This window comes from Loxodonta africana, chromosome 13 (genome assembly GCF_030014295.1).
Source record: "Loxodonta africana isolate mLoxAfr1 chromosome 13, mLoxAfr1.hap2, whole genome shotgun sequence".
NCBI classification, from domain to species: Eukaryota; Metazoa; Chordata; class Mammalia; order Proboscidea; family Elephantidae; genus Loxodonta; species Loxodonta africana.
Genome location: NC_087354.1, coordinates 51667083 through 51690835, shown reverse-complemented (window position 1 = coordinate 51690835; position 23753 = coordinate 51667083). Strand labels below are relative to the sequence as shown.

Here is a 23753-nt window from a genome sequence, read left to right as displayed (position 1 = left end):
GATGAGGTGAGAAAGTCTACGTCTCTCTTCATAGATAAGAAACCAAAGAGCCTAGGTGGAATTTTGGTCAAATTGAAACTACATCTTCAGAAAAGAACAATACTTAACTTTGGCTAGACCTTGGATTTTCAGGATAGCCTTCCCCTGTCCCAAGCATATGAGGGTTATTAGTAAGCAGGAAACAGTAGGCCTCAACTTTCCTTGTTCCGGGTATTGATCCTTACAGAGGAGGCTGTGCAGAGCTTTGTCCTCCTAAAGAGAGGTGGTGTTTGTACAGTTAAGAGGAAACATTGTAATTCCCAACCCCCTCTCTGTTCTGAACTCAGAACAGGAATTTATGAAGTCAAATTAGACTTTATGCCAAAATAGTTTTTCATTAAGCTGTTGGATTTTTACTTTTCCTAGACTCTTGCACTAGCTATTTATAAGCATCTTACACAGTTCCCTCATCTAACAGTTGGGGAAACTGAGGACCAAACAATGAAGTAGCTTTCCTGTTCAGCACAACGAGGTTCATGGTAGAGCCTGGACCAGAACTTTGGGTTTGTGTCTACGATTTTCACTTGCCTCTCTGATGCTGATTTTCAGCTAGCTATTAGCTGCTTGAAATCCTTGGTGGAATAAGACTGGTTATAAATAACTAATTCTGATTGCTTTAGCATTTAACAAGTCATAATGTTCGAACCAGGAGAGATGATGATTAAAACATCCCATGAATCAGATTTATTTAAACAGAATTCATTCTTAGGTGATACGCTTTCATCCCCTTTCACCATAGTCTAGATTTCTAGTCATGTAGATACCAGGAAACCAGTTCCTTAAAGCCTTTTCATAATCAAGGCCTGATCTTTATAGGAACACCTTCTGTTTTTGTGGGCTGTTTATTCAACATGTGCTTCTCTTTCCCACACACATCAGATAGGTTCAACTATTTCTTTCAGGATATTCTTTTTGGAGTCTTGGTAATTTGAATATGCCATCTTTTACTCTCTGAATTTGGGAAATTATGTAAACTTTAAGACTGCTATATTAACACATTTTCAGATCTGGTGTGCTCTGTGCGCACATATAAGTATGTTCATTTTCACACACCCTTCCAGTAAAGCAGCTGGCAGACAGTCAGTGCCTGAAGATCCTGATTTGCATATTAAGTTGTTTGCACTTGGACTTTCCCAAAATTGCAGGCACTACATTATGGGATTGACCTTATTTCTTCTTTCCCTTTTTTTTTAAATTGCAGTAAATATATATTTAAAAATCATTTGCCAAGAATTGACCTTTTGGACATTGGAATATGACTATTGGAAACCCTGGTGGTGTAGTGGTTAAGTGCTACGGCTGCTAACCAAAGGGTCGGCAGTTCAAATCCGCCAGGCGCTCCTTGGAAACTCTATGGGGCAGTTCTACTCTGTCCTATAGGGTCACTATGAGTCGGAATCGACTCGACGGCACTGGGTTTGGTTTTTGGATTGTACTGTGAATGAAATTTTGAATACTTTTTCTATAAATTCACATTTTTTTTCCTGTCATCAGTGGTAAGCATCCTTAGTAATATTTGGCAATGTAGCGTAAGTGGTTTAGAAGAAAACTAAAGGGGGTAGTCAGTGTAGTTTCTAAAACTTAGCTGTTTTATACAGAGCTTTTTGGTAGGGGCTGGGGAGGTAGAGAAGGCAAGCCCCCTGTTCGGTATAACCTCCAGCTTCTCTGAGTACTTTGTAAAAGCAGTTATTTCCAGTCATTTCATTGAAACCAGCTGTAATATTTGACCCTCTTGACCCAGTATTGCAGCTTTCCTTACCCTTTTCCCCAGGTCTAGTTCGAGCTTAAGCTTAAGCAGCTAGTAATTGTTGACGAGGTTTTTGTGTTTGGTGTGGGGAGGACTCAGGGTAGGGAGTAAGGGAACCAAACCCCCGTGAAGCACATAGCCTAGCACTGGAGCTGTGGGGGTCTAGATCCCCAGATATGCCTTCTCAGTGTTCAATCATTGGTACCTTAACCTTCCTCCCCAAGTGGTCTAGGTCAGGAGACTCCCACAGAGAAAAACAGTTGTATGAATCCCAAATTATTTAACAGGTAAAGGCTTTTCCAGAAAAACAATTCCTCAGGAAAGGGAGAATGTGTGGCATTAGGCAGCAAAAGCGCCCCCTGCCAGGCCCTTTCCTCTGGGTAAGCATGCTAGGTCAGAGAAGTCAGTGTCTCCCAGCACCAATGCAAGAGACTGTGATGATGTTTCTAAAAGAGCAAACTGAGCCCAGAGTCCGCCTAGGGTGGAACTACTTGTTTCCTTTGACATCAGTTGCTTCCTTCCCCTCCTCTGCTTTATACAGCAAGAGAATTGTTTGGTTTTGGACAGATGTGTGTAATCAGCCCAAATACTGGCGTGGTAACAACTGATGGATTGTCAGTGTCCAGCGCTGCTTTGTGGAGGGTATAAATGGAGCCTGGCTTTGGAACAGGGGACTGACTTTCTTGTCCAACTTGAAATTGGGGCCCAGCCAGCATCCGTGGGGGCATGATATGTACCACAGAGGCAAGTAGGAACTGGATTCTCAGATGGCATGTAAAACTCAGAGATGAAACAAGTATCCCTTCTTGTACAGGACTCCTATGGTGCGTGATTCCTGGTTAAATGTTAGCTAGATTAACACTCCTTTGGTCTACACAATAATCCTCTCCTGCTTTCTTCTCCCACAGGGGATGGTATGAATGCCTACGTAGCCTACAAAGTTACAACACAGGTGAGTCCAGGTGACCCTGTTGATGACCACCTTAAAAGGCTTGGGTACTCACACCAAGAAGGTCATCCTTCAGATTAACTCTGGGTCTCTCTTTAGTTTCTTTGCCAACATCTTCCTTCACGTTCACTCAGGATGGACCAGCCTCCATCCCTTTCATGATCTCATCCAGATACTCTAGACTAAGCCTTTCCGGTTTTCTTCCAAATAGCTAACACTTCTGTGCGCAACTTAGTAAGTGTTATTACGACGTGCAGTGTCTCTGATATAGCCCCGTCCCACTTAAGAACTATGGCTTAGAGCTAGTTTGGTAGATTGCTCCAAACTAAGAGTGATCACCTGTTTAAAAATTCTCAGTTCTTCTGAGGTTTCATCTATGGAGCATCTTTTAATATTTCCCCTAACCTTTGCCTCTCCAGGCTGGTCTTCCTCATTTATATAATACGAATGCATACAAAATTTAGAAAACATCATATGTAAGATACAAAGCATAATGAAATGGAGCCCTGAACTTACCACCAGCCTTAAGGTCAGCACCATTGAATCTACCTGTATGCTTCTCCCCATCACATCCTCTGCCTCTTACTTAGATGCAGCCACTCTCCTGAGTTCTCTCCCATTGCCTTTATTAAAGGTCTTCACATAGGTATCTCTAAGCAGCATATTTATTTTGCTTTGTTTTTGAGTTTCATAAAAATGCTATGCTGAAAAAAATGTGCCTTCTTCACTTAGCGTTGTTTCTCAGACCCACCTGTGTTGTGAGCAGTTGTGGTTAGTCCATTGTATGAATATACCATAATGTACTTATTAATTTTCCTGTTCTGAACATTTGGCTTGTTTCCAGTCTTTGCAATTATGAACCAGGAACATTCTCGCACATGTCTGCTAGTGCCCACATGGAAGAGTTTCTCTAGGGTGTGTAACCAGGAGTCCTTCTTGGGTCATAGGTAGTGCAGATGTTGAAATTCATAAGAAATGAAAACCATTTTCCAAAGTCTTTGTACCAGTTTATGCATCCATTGAGAGTATGTAAAAGTTTCCATTGATTGACTTCTTTGCCAACACTTGGTGAGGCTAAGTTCCTTAAATTTTGCCTATCTGGTGAGTATAAAATGATCTCATTATGATTTAGGCCTAGCCTTTTTTACTAGAAGTCTCCTTTGTATTGTCTGTCTACTGCTTGCTGGTATGCCTCCTTTGAGTTCCAGCTCCTCTGACACTAGAGGTTAAAGTGTCTACAGCTGTGACATTTCATCTCCTTTCCCCTTAGAAGCACTGTTTACACTGTCTTTTCTCTAGTTTGGCTGCTCTAATTCCAGCAGCTTATACCCTTAATAAGTCAGTACAGGATGAATGGGTTTTCGGTGACCATAAAGTTCTCGCATTAAGCTAGAATTCGACGTGTTTCCTTAGAGCAGGAGTTCTTAATCTGAGGATGAAATTATATTTGAATTTAATCGGTTTCCTTTGTAATCCTGTCTTTATTTTATGCATTTAAAATCATTCTGAGAAGGGCTCCCTAGGCTTCCCCAGGCTGCCAAGGGGGACTATAGCTCAAAAAAGTTTAAGAACTCTGCCTTGGAGAGAGTTATTTGCCAAGTAGCTAAAGGGCAGGAATCTGGGAGATGTATTCCTGTGATGTCAGCCTGATGGCTTTCAAGATACTGATTCATCCCAATTTGGAATGAATTTGCCTTGTGTTTTTTCTGTCCCCAAGACGAGCTTACCAATGTTCAGAAGTAAACAGTTTGCAGTGAAAAGAAGATTTAGTGACTTTCTGGGTCTTTATGAGAAGCTCTCAGAGAAACACTCTCAGAATGGCTTCATTGTTCCTCCTCCGCCTGAGAAGAGCCTAATAGGTAAGACTGTGGTCTTTAATTCCACTTGGATTTTTTCTTTTACCTTCTTTCTTCCTTTAATATAATTACTGCTTAGTGATGAGACTATTTCTATTAACTGTAAAATCTTGTGGTTAGGAGAAAAAAAGATATATCCAGTGTTTTCCTATACATGACTTGAGGTCTAGAGAAATAGTATATTTTGACATGTTCTGTTTCCACAGATGCAGTCAGGGGCTCTGGTTTCAGCCTCCAGAGTGTTTTGTTAGTTTGTTCTTTTTAATTGGTATCCAGGAGTCTTAAATGACTGCTGTTCCCTTCAGACTGAAATGTACTGAATTGTATGGGATGAATGGGAGACCTTTCTATCTCCATCAGTTGATGTCTTGTTCACTTCTGCTCAGAGTCCCACAGCACAGATGTATCTCATGCAAATTCCAAAGTTCAGAACCTTCAGCACATAAACTAGTTAACGAATGACTCTCATGTAAAAAACCTTTTGTTCATGCTTGCTCATGACGTAGAAGTGGCCTTACATTCTGTTTAGCTTTGTCAGTTTTTTTTTTAATTGTTGCAAATATGTACACAACAAAACATCTGCCAAGTCAACATTTTTTTTTTTACGTGTACAATTCAGTGACATTGATTACATTCATCATGTAGTGCAACCATCACCACTATCACTGTTTCCAAAGTATTCCATCCCCATTAACAGAAACCTAGCGTCCCCTGAACAATGACTCTCCTTTACCTACTCCTTCCTGCCCCTGGTGACCACTGATAAACTTTGGTTTATTTGCCTATTCTAGATATTTTAAATAAGTGGGGTTATGCAATATTTGTCTTTTTATGACTGATTTATTTCACTCAGCATAGTATTTTCAAGGTTCATCCACGTTATAGCATATATCAGGACTTTATTTCTCTTTATGGCAGAATAATTTCTATTGTCTGTCAGTTTGTCATACTGTGGAAGCTTGTGTGTTGCTGTGATGCTGGAAGGTATGCCACCGGTATTCATGGCAAATAGGTTTCAGCTGAGTTTCCAGACTAAGATAGACTAGGAAGAAGGACCCAGTGGTCTAATTCTAAAAAGAATTAGCCAGTGTAAACCTTATGAATAGCAGTGGAACATTGTCTGATATAGTGCCAGAAGATGAGCCTCTCAGGTTGGAAGGCACTCAAAATACGACTGGGGAAGAGCTGCCTCCTCAAAGTAGGGTCAGCCTTAATGATGTGGATGGAGTCAAGCTTTCGGGACCTTCATTTGTTGATGTGGCATGACTCAAAATGAGAAGAAACAACTGCATACATCCATTAATAATTGGAATGTGGAATGTATGAAGTATGGAACTAGGAAAACTAGAAATCATCAAAAATAAAATGGAATGCATAAGCATCAATATCCTAGGCATTGGTGAGCTAAAATGGACTGGTATTGGCCATTTTGAATCAGATAGCCATGTGGTCTACTATGCCAGGAATGACAAATTGAAGAGGAATGGTGTTGCATTCATCATCAAAAAGAACATTTCTGGATCCTGAAGTACAGTGCTGTCAGTGATAGGATAATAGCCATACACCTACAAGGAAGACCAGTTAATATGACTATTATTCCAATTTATGCACCAACCACTAAGGCCAAAGATGAAGAAATTGAAGATTTTTACCCATTTCTGCAGTCTGAAATTGGTTGAACATACAATCGGGATGCATTGATAATTACTGGTGATTGGAATGCGAAAGTTGGAAACAAGGAAGAAGGATAAGTAGTTGGAAAATACGGCCTTGGTGATAGAAATGATGCCAGATTGCATGATATAATTTTCCAAGACCAATGACTTCTGCATTACAAGTACCCTTTTTCACCAACATAAACAGTGACTGTACACATAGACCTCCCCAGATGGAATACACAGGAATCAAATCAACTACATCTGTGGAAAGAGACAATGGAAAAGCTCAATATCATCAGTCAGAACAAGGCCAGGGGCCAGCTGCGGAACAGACCATCAGTTGCTTGTATGCACGTTCAAGTTGAAACCGAAGAAAATTAGAACAAGTCCACGAGAGCCAAAATACAACCTTGAGTATAGCCCACCTAAATTTAGAGACTGTCTTAAGAATAGATTTGATGCATTGAACACTAGTGACCGAAGACCAGACGAGTTGTGGAATGATGTCAAGGACATCATACATGAAGAAAGCAAGAGGTCACTAAAAAGACAGAAAAAAAACAGAAAAGACCAAAATGCATGTCAGAAAAGACTCTGAAACTTGCTCTTGAACATCAAGTAGCTAAAGCGAAAGGAAGAAATGATGAAGTCAAAGAGCTGAACAGAATATTTGAAAGGGACGCTCAAGAAGACAAAGTGAAGTATTATCATGACATGTGCAAAGACCTGGAGATAGAAAACCAAAAGGAGAGAACATGCTCAGCATTTCTCAAGCTGAAAGAACTGAAGAAAAAATTCAAGCCTCGAGTTGCAATATTGAAGGATTCTACGGGGAAAATATTAAATGACACGAGAATCATCAAAAGAAGATGAAAGGAATACACAGAGCCATTATATCAAAAAGAATTGGTCGACATTCAACTATTTCAAGAGGTAGCATATGATCAGGAACCGATGGTACTGAAGGAAGAAGTCCAAGCTGCATTGAAGGCATTAGTGAAAAACAAGGCTCCAGGAATTGAGAGAACACCAACTGAAATGTTTCAACAAACAGATGCAGCACTGGAAGTGCTCGCTTGTCTATGCCAAGAAATTTGGAAGACAGCTACCTGACCAACAGACTGGAAGAGATCCATATTTATGCCTATTCCCGAGAAAGATGATCCACCCGAATACAGAAATAGTCAAACAATATCATTAATATCACATGCAAGTAAAATTTTGCTGAAGATCATTCAAAAGTGGCTGTAGCAATATATCAACAGGGAACTGTCAGAAATTCAAGCTGGATTCAGAAGAGGTCATGGAACCAGGGATCTCATTGCTGATGTCGGATGGATCCTGCTGAAAGCAGAGAATGCCAGAAAGATGTTTACCTGTGTTTTATTGACTATGCAAAGGCATTCAACTGTGTGGGTCATAACAAATTATGGATAACATAGCAAAGAATGGGAATTCTGGAACATTTAATTGTGCTCATGAGGAACCTGTACATAGATCGAAAGGCAGTCATTCAAACAGAACAAGGGGATACTGCGTGTTTTAAAATCAAGAAAGGTATGAATCAGGGCCATATCCTTTCACCATACCTATTCAATCTGTATGCTTAGCAAATAACCCGAGAAGCTAGGCTAAATGAAGAACAGGGCATCAGGATTGGAGGAAGACTCATTAACAATCTGCATTATGCAGATGACACAACCTTGCTCGCTGGAAGGGAAGAGAATTTGAAACACTTACTGATGAAGATCAAAGATTATAGCCTTCAGTATGGATTACACCTCAACATAAAACAAAAATCCTCACAACTGGACCAATAAGCAACATCATGATGAACAAGAAAAGATTGAAGCTGTGAAGGATTTCATTTTGCTTGAATCCACAATAAACATGGTAGCAACAGTCAAGAAATCAAAAGACTCATTGCATTGGGCAAATCTGATGCAAAAGACCTCTTTAAAGTGTTGAAAAGCAAAGGGGTCACCTTGAAGACCAAGGTGCTCCTGACCCAAGCCATGGTGTCTTCAGTTGCCTCATAAGCGTGTGAAAGCCGGATGATGAATAAGGAAGGCCAAAGAAGAATTAACACCTTTGGATTGTGGTGTTGGTGAAGAATATTGGATATACCATGGACTGCCAAAAGAATGAAAAAATCTGTCCTGGAAAAAGTACAACCAGAATGCTCCTTAGAAACAAGGATGGTGAGACTACATCTCACATACTTTGGACATGTGATTAGGAGGGATCAGTTCCTGGAGAAGGATATCATGCTTGGTAAAGTAGAGGGTCAGTGAAAAAGAGGAAGACCCTCAGCAAGATGGATTGACACAGTGGTTGAAACAATGGGCTTAAGAATAACAATGATTGTGAGAATGGCGCAGGACTGGGCAGTGTTTCATTCTCTTGTACATAGGGTTGCTATGAGTCAGAACCAACTGAACGTCACCTAACCACAACAATTTCCATTGTATGTATATACCATATTTTCTTTATCCATTCATCTGTTGATGGACCTTTAGATTGTTTCCGCCTTTTGGCTATTGTGCTGCAATGAACATTGGTATACAAGTTTCCGTTTGCATTCTTGCTTTCAGTTCCCTTGTGTATGTACCTAGGAGTGGAATTGCTGAGTCATATGGTAGTTCCATATTTAACTTTTTGAGGAATTCACGGTGGCTGTACCATTTTGTATTCCCACCAGCAATGGATGAGAGTTCTAAGTTCTTCACATCCTCGCCAACACTTGTTATTTTCCATTTTTTTTTTCTTCATATCCTAGTAGTAGTGAAGTGGTTATCTTATTGTGGTTTTGATTTGCATCTCCCTAATAGCTAATGAGGAACCCTGCTGGTGCAGTGGTTAAGAGCTCAGTTGCTGAGCAAAAGGTTGGCAGTTCAAATCCACCAGCCATTCCTTGGAAACCCTATGGGGCAGTTCTTCTCTGTCCTGTGGGGTTGCAATGAGTTGGAATCCACTAGATGGCAACAGGTTTTTTTTTTTTTTAATGGCTGATGATGTTGAGCACTTTGTCACGTGCTTGTTGAACATTTGTATATCTTCTTTGGTGAAGTGTCTATTCAAGTCTTGTACGCAGTTTTTGATAGGGTAGGTTGTGCTTTCTAGTGCTGCCCTTGTTGCCTTTTTTTTTTTTAATGCAGATTTATCATTTTCATGATTTATGGTGATTTTTGTTTTTTTAAATTCCATTCCAGGAATGACAAAAGTGAAAGTTGGGAAGGAAGATTCTTCTTCTGCAGAATTTCTTGAAAAACGAAGGGCTGCTCTAGAAAGGTAAGTGTCATAAGCGACAGCCATTTCCCTGACTAACAGGAGAACAAGTGAGACGCTGAAGCCAAGCCTTCATTTTGAGCTGTTCACTGGAGTCAGTGGAGATACAGCTCTGCTGCCTCTTCCTGAGTCCTTGACCTCCCACCTCAGGAACAGGTCACCTTTTTTTTTCTTTCCTCGTTTTGAGTGAGCAGACAATCATATTCTCCTCCTTAGTCACATATGAATGACTCTGTGATCTCCCTCTGACCAGTCATTTTTCTGTCCCCTTTTGGAAATGTGAAGAACATGAACTTGAATGTGGTTCCAAGCAATGCCTTATCTGAGGGCATTTTAAAGTAATGAAAACATAGTGCTCCCACCAGGACTGTGTGACGTCCAAAACCTCGCAGAGCCAGATTAACTGACCAGACGCTAACTGTTCACCTTTCAGGTATCTTCAGAGGATTGTGAATCATCCGACCATGTTACAGGACCCTGATGTCAGGGAGTTCTTGGAAAAAGAAGAGGTTAGTATTGTACTAACTGAATTTCTTAATTTTTATTTGCTCCTAGTGAAATGAAACTAGTTCATTCAACAAATATTTGAGCACTTAACATGTTCATAGCCTAGCACAGACTATATCCTAGTTTCATGAGCCCTCAAGTGTAATAAGTGTCTTTCAGCCTTTGAATTGAAAGAAGCCCCTTGCCAAAAAAGAAAAACAAAAAAACTGGTTGTAGAGATCAAACTGCAACCTAGTTTTGTGTTACTGCATCAACACAGTGATCCATTTAGCAAGTCCTTGGCATGTCTTTCATAGGTTACTGCTTGGCTCAAATTGAATGCCTATTTTTGTGCCAGGAGCTGAGGGGCACTGGTTAAAAACCAATTACCACAGACCATAGAACTGCCATGTAGCAAAAGCGTTTATTAAAGTGGACAGTCTTTTTTACAGGCTATGCGTAGGCTATTCATGATTGTGAAAAACTGGAGACCGCCCAAACGCTAACAATTGAGGATTTAAGTAAAATATATCAATACAACAAATACTTTATTCTTACCATAAACAAAAAGTATACAGAAATGATTGTACTTGCAAGCATATAGTGAAAGAATTATAAAAAGCAAAACATAAAACAGCGTATAGATAGAGCTATAGAAACATGCAAGTCACTAAGAATCAAAAGAAATGAAATAAAACAAGGCTTTTATCTCAGGAAAGAAAACTAAAAGGAAGTAAGTGACAGGGTAGGTCTGTCATTTTGTTCTTATTTGTACATTTTTCTATAATTTGCATATAGAGATATTTCTATATTTCTCTAATGAGTAAAATGGTACTCAGTATATGGGATTTTTTTTCTCCAAGATGAAATGTTTAAATTAAAAATGCTCTGTCAGCTTTAAAGTTTTCAGTCCATCCTCTGGGCATTCCTCAATCCATTCTTCCCTTTCCCTGCCTCTCTCCCTCCCACCTCATCCCCCTAGAGCAGGGTTCCTCTGCAGCGGCACAACTGACACCTTGGGCCAGACAATTTTTTGTTGTGGGGACTTTTCCTGTGCGCCGCAGGATGACCTTTACGTACTAGATGCCGGTAGTACCCCGTCAGTGTCTACAGACATTATCAGATGTCCCTGGGAGGTAAAATGGTTCCAACTGAGAACCACTGCCCTAGAGTCCTGGGCGCTAAAATCCAGTTTTTTAGCATGATATACTACCTAGAGTCTTCAGTATGCCTTAGGAAAGTAGTGGGAAGACTGAACCAATCAAATTGTTTCTAAATATTTGGCAGACTTGGCTTATCTAATCAAAAAAACACCAAACCCACTGCTGTTGAGCCGATGAGTGGCATATCTAGGTCATCCCTAAAAATCGCCTCGGTCTGAATAAATAATGCTCCTCTCCGTGAACCTTTGTTCACTGAGGAAAATCAGAAGGAACTTAAAACACAACTTCAGAGTCTCTCAAGACCTATTATGTCCAGCTGTGTGCAAAGTATGCTAACCCAAAGGAAGTTTTGACTTTCAACAAAAGTTGTGTGACATTTATGTAGCTCCTGCCTGAGTGGGGAGAAAATTTCAGCGTGAGGTTACCTGGCCACAAAGCAGTCTACTTTCTTTCTGCACGTAATGTCAAAAGCTGGAAAATTTGCTGATTCTGTTTAGCATCGTTTTGTTTTTTTTTTAATTTTGCCTTCTGTATGTGCTAGTTGTGGATTCCTCTGAATCTGAAAACAATCTACAGTTCAAATAATTTTTTGGCAAGTTTTGGGCATGCCATCTGATGGATACTAATTCTTCTGAACCTAAAATAGGGGCAGCAGATAACTTGCCATCCCCGCCTTCTTGGTCTTGTAGCTGCCACGTGCGGTGGGTACCCAGACATTGAGTGGCGCTGGTCTCCTCAAAATGTTCAACAAAGCCACGGATGCAGTCAGCAAAATGACCATCAAGATGAATGAATCAGACATTGTGAGTACCGTGGTACCTCTCAGAACCCTCCACCCCTCAGGCTTATGGGTCAGAAGCCCTGAAGAATCCTGAAATTTCTGAGACTAGAGACCTTTTTTTTTTTTAAGATAGTCCCTTTTTTTTTCTCTTTAACTGCTAAGGAAGAACTGAGCTCTATACTTGGGGGAGTCACCTCCACTAAAGCTCTGGGCTTGTGTGTTGCAGTGGTTTGAGGAGAAGCTCCAGGAGGTAGAGTGTGAGGAGCAGCGCTTACGGAAACTGCATGCCGTTGTAGAAACTCTAGTCAACCACAGGAAAGGTAACAACCTCTGCACTGCACTTGGAGCTGGGGAAGAGGGATGCATGTCTCTGGTGAGCTGGAGACAGGAGGGCATGCTGTTCCCAAATCTCTCACCATTCAAGTTGAAATTCTCATCCCACCTGGTCCTTGGTGTTCTGATGAAAAAGATATGCTCTGCATTTCCTGGCAGGAAACTATGTCAGCCACTGTGGGCATGATACGCTCTAGCTGGGAGGGGTTCTGAGAAGCCATCCCAGATACGGCATGATCTGGTACATGGGTGTCTGGTACACGTCGATATGTTTTGAATTGGTGGCTTATATCCAAAATGATACCCCGTATGCTTTAGCTCCATGGTCAAACCAGCAACATGTAAATGTGGGGAAACCTTATGTCTCCTCACCTTTCTTCACCTTTCTTTAGTGATATTAGCTTAAAAGCTAGCGAAGTTTGCCAAGTTTGAATGCTTTCCTTCTCTGCCTTAAATACGCCAGTAGTCAGAACTCGAAGCAAGCAGACCAGTAGCATGAGGCTGGTGTAAGGGGCTAACGGATTGTGTGGGGTGGGGGGAGGGGGATGTAGCCCACAAAACCTAAACGTTTACTCTCTGGCCCCTTACAGATAAAGCTCGCTGACCCCCTTCTAGAACATGCAAGACCATGTGGTGTGCATGTTCACCCTCTAATGCAGACGTGAGCTTTATTTTAAGAGTCATTCCTTTTGCCTTTTTGTGCTAACTGGCTCCCGGTTCTCCGGGAATGTTGGAGAGGTTTCTTCCAGGTAGGCCTAGCCTTGTGAAACTTAACACAGGTACCTCTCGATGTTGCTCCTTGTGACCAGACTGCATTCCCTTCAATTTCTGAGTACAGGTGACTATGATCAGTACAGCTAACTGTGGTCAATACAAGTGACTGTGGTGAACGTGACTGGCTGCAGAGCCCACAGTTACCAGCCACGCGGGGGGAGCATTGCTAAGGTGTGACGTTCAGTGCCAGCTGACCCGTCCCTTTCCTTGTGAGATCAGAGGAGCCTCTGCTGTCTTTCCCTCCTTCCAGAGCTAGCGCTGAACACAGCCCAGTTTGCAAAGAGTCTAGCCATGCTCGGGAGCTCCGAGGACAACACGGCATTGTCGCGGGCACTCTCCCAGCTGGCCGAGGTGGAAGAAAAAATTGAGCAGCTCCACCAGGAACAGGCCAACAATGACTTCTTCCTCCTGGCTGAGCTTCTGAGTGACTACATCCGCCTCCTGGCCATAGTCCGCGTAAGCTTTTGTTTCCTTTCCCCTCTCTCCTCCCCTGGATTTAATTATCTTCCTTTTCTCTCCCCCTTCCGAGAAAGTTTCATCCCATTACAGCTTGTAAATAGGTGTACCTTTTTCTACTCTTGAGAGAAAAAGAATAAACCAAGCAATACATTTAACCTTAGCTAGTGTGTAGTTGTCATAGAGCCATTTTGAGGCCTACAGCCAATTTCGTAGATACATTTGGAGAAAAAACCACTCTTGAATTTCCAAGTAAAAAATTGAATTTCCAAGTAGGCTCCCCCTTATTGCTGAAGCTAGATGGCGTCCTCTGTGCTCCTTTCTGCAAGCGAGGCTTATTACAGACCTGCTGTCTTGGGCCCCAGGAGCAGTGATTCCTCAGTCCTTTGGTCTTTGCCTCCCTAAGTCATCGGCGGCCTTGCCCTGGTAAGTGCTCTTGCTGGCTTCCACTTGTCCCTCCAGTGTGAGCAGTCAGGTAACTACATGGAATGGGCTTGGCGTTGCATGGAGGAGTGTGGCCAGAGGGCTGAGAGGCCTTTGTCACCAGAGCCCTTCTTCTGCTGTGCTGACCACACTGGTAACAACATTGCAGCCTGCCCTCTCAGGTCAAGCACCTCACTTTTCCTCCCGGCGATAGGGCAGTCTGGTTTCCCATGACCTCTCAGAGGAGCCACGGAAGCTTGACTGGGCAGCGATACTAGGTCTCGCATGGCCTCTCTGGGACAGAGGAAAGAGCCAAGAAGCAGCCTGGCATCTACCCTGTATAAGGGTCTGAGTCTGCCCCCTGATTCGGCGTGGGACCAGGATGTATGAGCCCCTAAGTTGGAGCAGGGCCGCCCCTACCCAGCATATTCCCCCCGGCGAGCTCCTGTGTTGTGTCAGGAGCTGAGCTGCTGCTCCCAGAGCTCTGTATCCTCTGAGGTGGAGCTGCTAACTAGAGCCTGTGAGACTGCACGGTGTCCTCTCCCTTTGCTATTTCCTTTGCTGCTGACTCAAGAGTGATAAGAGGTTTGTCAAATACCAACTGTGGAATTAGAACTGGTCTGACTGCTTAGATTGCAGAGCCACCCCAGGGAGGGGCCCTCTCTGGGGGAAGCTTTCAGAGAGGAGCACTGTTCTAGGTCTTCTCTGGAGAGCACAGCTCTTGGATATGACACCCCAGGGTCAGGATGAGCCTGTCGTAGCGAGGTGAGGGAAGCCTAGCCTAGAGCTCCGTATGTTGGGCTGGGGAAGCATGCCTCAGCACAGAACTGTAAGCTGGCCTTTCCTCAGAGACCCTTCACGATCATGAGCTGGTGGTAGGATTGGAGAGATGAGCAGATCTTTCCTGCTCTTCACTGAACCTGGAGCTGGACCACTGTTAGCCCAGTGGATTAAGTCTTACTGGGAGACAAGGTCACCCTTGACCTAATCCTTTGACATAAAAGTGTTAGGAAATGGCAGGTGAAAAGCAGCGACAGTGCTGCTGGGGACGGTGAGTTTAGTGGCATCGCACTCCCTAAGGTTCAAGTTTTGTCAGAGGCCTACACTGAGGACTTCTGCAGGGAAGGGAAGGGAAACAAATGGAACAGAGCTGGGAGCTGGCCCCAGGCACAGATCTTTGGTCCAGGCTGCCTCTTGCAGCACACAAAGAAAATGGGCCGGGGCGGGGGGCCGCGTTGAGGGACAGTTAGTTAACCCAACAGCTGCCCTTCCCTGGAAATACTGATTGTGGTCAAGGCACTGAAAACAGGGAAACCCAGCAAGTAGACTTTGAGGGAGGTTCTTGGAGGCCTTGATAGCCTAGGGCAATTGAGCATATGGTTGGGATGAAAGCAAGGTGTCTCAGTGGTAGTTTTAAGGTTTATCTAAAGATTTGTCAGTCTAACCCTGTATGCTGTTCGAGTCTCAGTTTAAAAGTGGCTTCCTCAGGTTAGTCTTCCCTGACACCTCCCAAGCTAAGCCCTGGTTTCTCAGTACGGCACACTTGTAATTCTGTGTTAGTAGTTGTTAATATAATATCAGCCTCCTCTGTTAAATGCAAGTGCTGTGAAAGTGGGACTATGTATGTTTCATTCCTCCCTGTGTTCTTAGCTCCTGGCACATGGCAGGGACTCAGGAAGAGTGTATAGACTCGTGGGCTGACTGAACTGAGGGAGACAGTTCAGAAGCCCTAGTGTCAGGCATTGGCATCAATCCACCTTCTGTGCTCCCAGCCATCTGGCCCTGGGTGTAGCATGAAGCAGCATGGCGCTGGCCCACTGGAGGATTGGGGAGGAGTTTTCCCCAAGCTTGTGTTTTTAGACATTAAACTTCCCAGCTGGGCACTCCCACATGGCTGCAGAAGCTGCCCTTGCTCATTCCTTCCTTGGCACAGCTGCTGGGAAAGCCTCCTCCAGGGCAGAGCCAGTGGAGCTCCTAAAGGGCTGGTTGTGCTCCCCACCCCTGCCCCCCACAGGCTGCCTTCGACCAGCGCATGAAGACATGGCAACGTTGGCAGGATGCTCAGGCCACCCTGCAGAAGAAGCGGGAGGCTGAGGCCCGGCTGCTGTGGGCCAACAAGCCTGACAAGCTGCAGCTGGCCAAGGACGAGATCGCAGAGGTGAGTCTCCTCAGGCAGCCCAGCATGGCTATTCTGCCAGCTCCTGAATGAGCTTGGGTCCCCTCCCACCCAGGTGCTCAGAAGCCTACAGCAGGCAAGAGAGTGACCACGTCTGCAGGGCTGTGACTGCCTGTGGAGCCCCTGACGGTCATTCCATGCCTGCTTTGAGGCCTGGCCCTCCACTCTTCCCCCTCCACCCCAGACTTGCCAAATCCAAATCTCTGGAGGTGGAGTCCTGGCACTGGTCTTTGAAAAGCTCCCTACCTGATTCATATGTGCCCATCTGGTGAGAACGAAATTAAGTTCCACACAGCACCTCTGTTCCCATCAGCCCCTCAGGTGGCCTTCTGCTGGACTGTGGTTTATGTGCTGAATTCCCTTGTGATAGCTTATCTCACCCAGAGGAACAGACAGACATAATGATCAATTAAGGTCTCTTGTGTAGAGTTGCTAAGCAAATGTAAAGGCTAAACAACAATTCCATAATATTAAGTGAGCCATTCTTCCCTCTTTCTTCCCAGTGGGAGTCTCGGGTGACTCAGTATGAAAGGGACTTTGAGAAGATTTCAACAGTGGTTCGAAAAGAAGTGATACGGTTTGAGGTGAGATAGAGGATCCTACTTCTCAGCGTGTAGTGCCTGTTTTAGTAGCCTTGTTTTGTTCAAGTATACTGAGAAGGGAGACAGATGGAGGTGCCAGTGACTTGGCAGTCATCATGAGCAGGCGAGACAGTCCGTGTGTGTGTGCGTGTGTGCGTGTGCATGCATGCCTGCGGGAATGGCTGCTACGCTCATGGCTGGACCAGAGCAGTTAGACATAAAACAAAGCTTGCAGCTGCCGTATGCCCTCCAGTCCTTTATCCTTTCTCCTCCCATCCCTCACCCCTCACTCACCTGCCTTGGCAGAGGCTATTTGGCTGGAGATGGAAGCTGTTCCACCTGCTAGCTCTGCTTTCTGAGGCTGTGTTTGGCCTTGGTCGGCAATAAACGACAGGTCAGTGTAGAATCCTATCTCCTGTAGAAAGAGAAATCCAAGGACTTCAAAAACCACGTGATCAAGTACCTGGAGACACTCCTGTATTCACAGCAGCAGGTATGTAAGTGTGCGTGACCTTCGTCCTCTGCTGCCTGCTCCAAAGGCCAGCTGCCTACTTGGGGCTTTGGTGATAGGGTGGGCTGGTTCTGCATCTGAGGGGCGAGGTCCTGCTGCTATCAGTAATTGAAAGTAGGCCCTGTTGCTCTAAGACAGAGCATCCAAGAGGGTCTTTTCCTAAGCGGGAAGACCCAGCTCTGCTGCCCTCATCCTATGATGAGTTAGTTTTTGAGGGCAAACCCTGTCTCTCTCCTGTCTGTAACCCCTCATCCTTTGAGTGGCCACCCTGTGGTAGCACCTAACCTTCTTGAGGTCTAGGCTCCAATCAGTGTGTGGAACAGTTGCCCCCATTGTGAGGAGCTCACTGACCTGGCCCAAGCTGTGGCCTCCACAGGGCTACTTCTGGGGCAGAACCAAGTCAGTCTTCAGAGATTGCTCTTGGACTTGGTGCTCAGAAAGGGATGCTTCCCCTCAGCCTGGGAGAGGGAGAGGACAGTGTAGCTGGCTGGCCAGTCTGCCCCAGGGCCCACTCTCAGGCCAGTGATTTCCTCAGCTCTGCCTCAGCTTCATTTGAGTGGCTGAGGTGCTTGAGAAGCACCAGGGCTCAAGCTCTGCCCCTAGATGGAGGCACCTGCTTACCGTCCCGCTTCCTTGCAGCTGGCAAAGTACTGGGAAGCTTTCCTTCCTGAGGCAAAGGCCATCTCTTAACGGACTGAGGACAGCAGAGCCCACCTGCCTGACGCTGCCATTTTATACACTGTCTTCCTCCACTTTTTGACGGACCCAGTGCTGCGTCCTGCCTGGCCCGGACTTGCCCTTCCTGTCTGCTCCTGCAGCCAAGCTGTCCCAGCATTCTAACCGTATTTTATTTAGCTTCCATATATATTTTCTTATCTAAGAGAATAGTTTCCTGCTTTAAGCCAAGACCTACAATAGGTGGTGGAATTACGGAATAGGAGTGGGGAATTGATATAAATATATAAATACAAATGTATATTTTTCAGGGTGTGGTTTAGGAACTGGGAATAACATTTCCTGTTACTCCTGATGGTGCCATGAAAAGATTATGTAATAAAATATTTTCAAATCAGGTCACATGACTCAAAATGGTGGTGCTTTTTGCTGGGGAGCAGTTGGGAAGCAGGTCTGAAATCCTCCTAGCCAAGAACTTTCCCAGGTATAGTAAGTTTCTCTCCGCAGGAGTTGACAAGTTTGTGCTGCTGCTTCCCTATGGAACTGGGTTTCTTTTTCTCTGCCTGCCCCAGCTGCCTGTTCTGAGGGTTTCTTACTTGTTTTAATCCTTAGTCCTAGTCCTGTAGGGAAGGAGTCATAAAGATGTCTCTTACAACAAGAAGGACAAAAGCTATTCTGCAAGGAAGGCAGACCTTCTGTTTTTACTCCTACGCTAACTTCCAACGCTGCCTGGGGCTCGCTGAGTCTTGCCTCTGATAGCGGAGTCATATGTTCGGGACCTTTTTGCTACCCATCGAACATGTCCTCAGTGGCCCTGTTCATACTAAGGTGTAAAGGACTGATAAGGACGTAATGCATTATCCCCGTGGACACAAGAGCCAGGCGTTCTGCCACAGATAGGGTAATCCGAGAGTCCCTAAACCTCACACAGTTCAAAGAAGCATTACTGTCGGTGCCCAAAAGGAAGCATGCTAGCCAGAGCCCCTGCCGAGGGCACGTGAGCCAAGGGCACGTGAGCTGAGGGCACGCGAGCCGAGGGCACGCGAGCCAAGGGCATGCGAGCTGTGTCTGAGCTGATGTGGCCAGGGGAAGCCTGCCTTCAGGTCAGCCATCACTGGGCTCCCTGCTCAGCTGCTCAGCTGTGTTCCACAGCTGCTTGAGCTACACTGGTGAGAATGGACTTTGAGCCTCTTCAGTGGGTCAGACCTGGTGACTGCCTTCCATGGGAGTCTTCCCATTCCCAGCCCTACCACCAGGCTCAGCAGGAACAGAACCCACCGCTGCGCAGATGCCCCTGCCCGAGGGGGCTCCAGGACCTGTTCTGTCAGTTCTCTTTGGTGGGTGGTTAAGGTTTGGGGAGGGGCAGCCTGAGGCAGGAGAACGCAGGAAACAGGCCTTACATCTAGCACACCGTCCCCACGCCAGGGATGCGCCAGTACTGCCAAGTATTTTTTTCAACAGGTTGAGTTTTTTGGAAAAAGCCACTCAGTCTCTTCCCTACCTCCCCAATATCCTATTATTCTCTTTGATCTAATCCTTCTAATCTCTCCTGTGTAGTTGTTTTGACATAGTTGTAATGATACGCACAAAATATTCTGTACCCTGCTTTGATGGTTCAACATTGTATATATTGTAAGCCTTTTTTCTACAGTGCCATCTCCCTTCACAAACCTTATTTGTAGGGCTATATAATGTAAGGCTTCCTTAGAGTGACTGTACCATAATCCTGACTCATCCCTTGTTGTTGGATTCTTGATATTTTTGTAATTCTATAAATTTTGTAATTTTAATATAATTTCAAACTTACAGAAAAGTTGCAGGAATATCACAAAGATCTCCCATGTATCCTGTACCCAGATTTACCAAGTGTTGATTTTTTACCATTTGTTTTCTCTTCATTTGCATATTATATTTTCTGAATCATTTCAGAGTAATGTGCAGACATTGTGCCCCTTTATCCCCAAAACCTCAGTAGGCATTTCTTTAAACACAGGACATTCTCTTATACCTTATCACCATAAGTACAGTTCTGTATCTTCACAAACTCTGCCTCCAAATAGGAAAACCCAAGATCCCCTAAACCTTTTCCAGTTCAGAGAAGCTTTACTGCCTGTGTCCAAAAAGGAGCATGCTAGCAAAGTGGGAAAATCAGGCACTGCTGTAACACTATTACCTAATCCACAGTCTATATTTAAGTTTTCTCAGTTGTCCCAATAATGTCCTTGGTAGTTATTTATCTTTCTTGGTACAAGATCATGTTTTACATTTAGTTGTCTCTTTAGTCATCTTTAATCTGAAAGAATTCCTCAACCTTGCTTTTGTCTTCCATCACCTTGACATTTTTGAAGAATACAGGCTAGTTATTTTGTAGATGGTTCCTCAATTTGGGTTTGTCTGAGCGTTTTCACGTAATTCGATTAGGGTTTTGCATTGTTGGCAGGAATATCACAGAACCGATGTGTCTTGGGTACATCTTAATTTGGTATATGATATTTGGTCAGTTGATCTATTAACAGTGATGTTAACTTTTGATCTCTTGATTAAGTTGATGTCTGCCAAATTTCACCACTGTAAATTTACTATTTTCTCCTACAGATTATTTGTAGAGAGATAAAAAGTGTCCCTTCTCCCTACTTTTTAACCCACTTGTTTATCACTATGGATGCACAGATTCTTATTTTACTCAAAGTTAACAATCCATTGCTTTGATTTATTTTGATTCTCAAAAACTGTCCCAGACTTCTACTGTGTCTTTTTAACATGTCCACATCATTTTTTAAAAAACATTTTATTGTGCTTTAGGTGAAAGTTTACAGAACATATTAGTTTCCCATTCAAAAAATTTATATACAAATTGCTTTGGGACGTTGGTTGCAATCCCTGCAATGTGTCAGCAATTCCCCCACCCCGGGGTCCCCGTTTCCATTCATCTGGTTTCCCATCTCTCAGTGGCTTCCTTTGCTTTAGTCCAGTTGTGCTGACTTCCCCTATATTGTGTGTTGTCTTCCCCTTCAAAGTTAACACATGTCCACTATCTAATTAGCAGTTCCCCTCCCCGCCCCCCCCCCGTTCCCTCCTGGTAACCCTCAAAGATTATTTCTTTGTGTAATTCTTTTGAGTTTTTATAATAATGGTCTCATACAATATTTGCCCTTTTGTGATTGATATATTTCACTCAGCATAACGCCCTCCAAATTCATCCATGTTGTGAGATGTTTCACCAATTCATCATTGTTCTTTATCGTTATGTAGTATTCCATCATGTGTATGTACCGTAGCTTGTTTATCCATTCATCTGTTCATGGACACTGAGGTGGTTTTTCATCTGTCTTTTTGCTATTGTGAATAATGGTGCAGTGAACATGGGTGTGCATGTGTCTACTCATGTACGGTTCTTATTTCTCTAGGATATATTCATAGGAGTGGGATTGCTGGGTCATGTGGTATTTCTATTTCTAGCTTTTTAAGGGAAGCACCGTATCATTTTCCATAGTGGTTGTACCGTTTTACATTCTCACCAGCAGTGTGTGAGAGTTCCAGTTTCCCCACAACCTTGCCACCATTTATTGTTTTCTGTTTTTCGATCAGTGCCATTCTTGCAGGAAACCCTGGTAGCATAGTGGTTAAGAGCTATGGCTGCTAACCAAGAGGTCGGCAGTTCGAATCCACCAGGCACTCCTTTGAAACCCTATGGGGCAGTTCTACTCTGTTCTATAGGGTCGCTGTGAGTCGAAATCGACTCGACAGCAACAGGTTTTTTTTTTTTTGGTTTGCCACTCTTGCAGGGGTGAGATGGTATCTCATCGTGGTTTTGATTTGCATTTCTCTAATCACTGATGATCACAAGCATCTTTTCATGTATTTGTTGGCTGCCTGAATGTCCTCTTTGGGGAATTGTCTGTTCACATCCTTTGGCTGTTTTGTGATTGGGTTGCTTGTCTTTCTGTTGCGTTGTTGAAGTTTTCTATATATTTTAGAGATTAGACCTTTATCAGATACGTTGTTGCCAAAGATTTTTTCGCAGTCCATGGGTTCCCTTTTTACTCTCTTGATAAAGTCTTTTGATGAGCATAAGAATTTGATTGTTAGGAGGTCCCAGTCATCTAGTTTATCTTCTGGAATTTGTGCATCTTTAGTTATGCTTGATATCCTATTTATGCCATAAGTTAGGACCCCCAGTGTTGTCCCTATATTTTTTTTTATAATCTTTGTAGTTTTAGGTTTTACGTATAGGTCTTTGATCCATTTTGAGTTACTTTTTGTGTGTGGTGTGAGTTATGGACCCTGTTTCATTTTTCTGCAAATGGATATCCAGCTTTTCCAGCACCATTTGTTGTAGAGACTGTCCCTTCCCGCATTTAATGGACTTTGACCCTTTGTCAAAGATCAGGTATCCATAGGTGGATGGGTTTACTTCTGGGTTTTCAATTCTGTTCCATTGGTCTATGTGTCTGTCGTTGTACTAGTACCAGGCTGTTTTGACTACCATGGCTGTATAGTAGATTCTGAGATTGGGTAGTGTGAGGCCTCCTACTTTGCTCTTCTGTTTCAGTAATGCTTTACTTATCGGGGGGTTCTTTCCTTTCCATACAAAGTTGGTGATTAGTTTTTCCATCTCCTTAAAGAAAGTTGTTGGAATCTGGATCAGGATTGCATCGTATCCATAGATCACCTTGGGTAATATTGACATTTTCACCACGGTAAGTCTTCCTATCCATGAACACAGTATGTTTTTCCATTTATGAAAGTCTCTTGCAGTAGCGTTTTGTAGTTTTCTTTGTATAAGCCTTTTACATCCCTAGTTATTCTTAAGTATTTTGTCTTTTAGGGGGTTATTGTAAATGGTATTGTTTTCCTGATTTTCTTTTTGGAGTTCTCTTTTTTAGTGTAAAGGAATCCAGCTGATTTTTGTATGTTGATCTTTGTACCTGCCACTTTGCTTAATCCTTCTATTAGTTCCAGGACGTTTCTGGTGGACTCTCTGGGATTTTCTACGTGTAGGACCATGTCATCTGTGAATAGAGATAGTTTTACTTCTTCCTTATCACGATGCCTTTTATTTCCCTTTCTTAGTGCACTAGCTAGGACTTCAGTACAATGTGGTGATAAAGAGTATCCTTGCGTGGTTCCCATCTCGGGGGAATGCTTTCAGTCTCTCTATGTTAAAAGTAGTGTTGGCTATTGGTTTTGTGTATATGCCCTTCATTATGTTGAGGAATCTCCCTTCTATTCCTATTTTGATGAGCGTTTTTATCAGGAATGGGTGTTAGACTTTATCAGATGCCTTTTTTGCATTGATTGAGATAATCATGTGATTCTTTTCCTTTGTTTTATTTATGTAGTAGATTACGTTGATTGATTTTTTAATGTTGAACCATCCTTGGATACGTAGTATGAATCCCATTTGGTCGTGATGTATTATTTTTTTGATATGCTGCTCGATTCTATTGGCTAGAATTTTGTTGGGAATTCTCATGTCAGTGTACATGAGGGATACTGGTCTACAATTTTCTTTTTTAGTGGTGTCTGCCTGGCTTTGTTATCAGGGTTATGCTGGCTTCATAAAATGAATGCAGGAGTATTCCTTCCTTTTCTATGTTCTGGAATAGTTTGAGTAGTATTAGTGTCAACTCTTCTCTGAATGTTTGGTAGAATTCTCCGGTGAAAACATCCAGGCCAGGGCTCTGTTTTTGTTGGTAGTTTTTTTTAATGACCTCTTCAATTTCTTCTTTTATTATGGGTCTGTTCAGAATTTTTAGGTAGATAGTGTGTTTCTAGGAATTTGTCCATTTCCTCTAGGTTTTCAATTTGTTGGATTATAATTTTTCAAAGTATTCTATTATGATCCTTTTTATTT

The 23753-nt window shown here is 43.3% G+C and overlaps 1 protein-coding gene across 2 annotated transcripts in view; it reads left to right on the top strand.

Moving 5' to 3' along the window:
• SNX1 (sorting nexin 1) overlaps nt 1-18296 on the top strand; it is a 39358-nt gene extending 21062 nt beyond the window's left edge. For both annotated transcript variants that reach the window (XM_023558330.2, XM_003418349.4), the window contains exons 5-15: nt 2695-2738; nt 4453-4594; nt 9462-9540; nt 9971-10046; nt 11876-11989; nt 12194-12287; nt 13325-13530; nt 15968-16111; nt 16633-16713; nt 17132-17203; nt 17861-18296. In XM_023558330.2, the coding sequence (XP_023414098.2) occupies nt 2695-2738; nt 4453-4594; nt 9462-9540; nt 9971-10046; nt 11876-11989; nt 12194-12287; nt 13325-13530; nt 15968-16111; nt 16633-16713; nt 17132-17203; nt 17861-17911 (1103 nt within the window). In that variant the 3' untranslated portion in view covers nt 17912-18296. The remainder of the gene's footprint in view (nt 1-2694; nt 2739-4452; nt 4595-9461; nt 9541-9970; nt 10047-11875; nt 11990-12193; nt 12288-13324; nt 13531-15967; nt 16112-16632; nt 16714-17131; nt 17204-17860) is intronic.
• The last annotated feature ends 5457 nt before the right edge of the window (nt 18297-23753 follow it).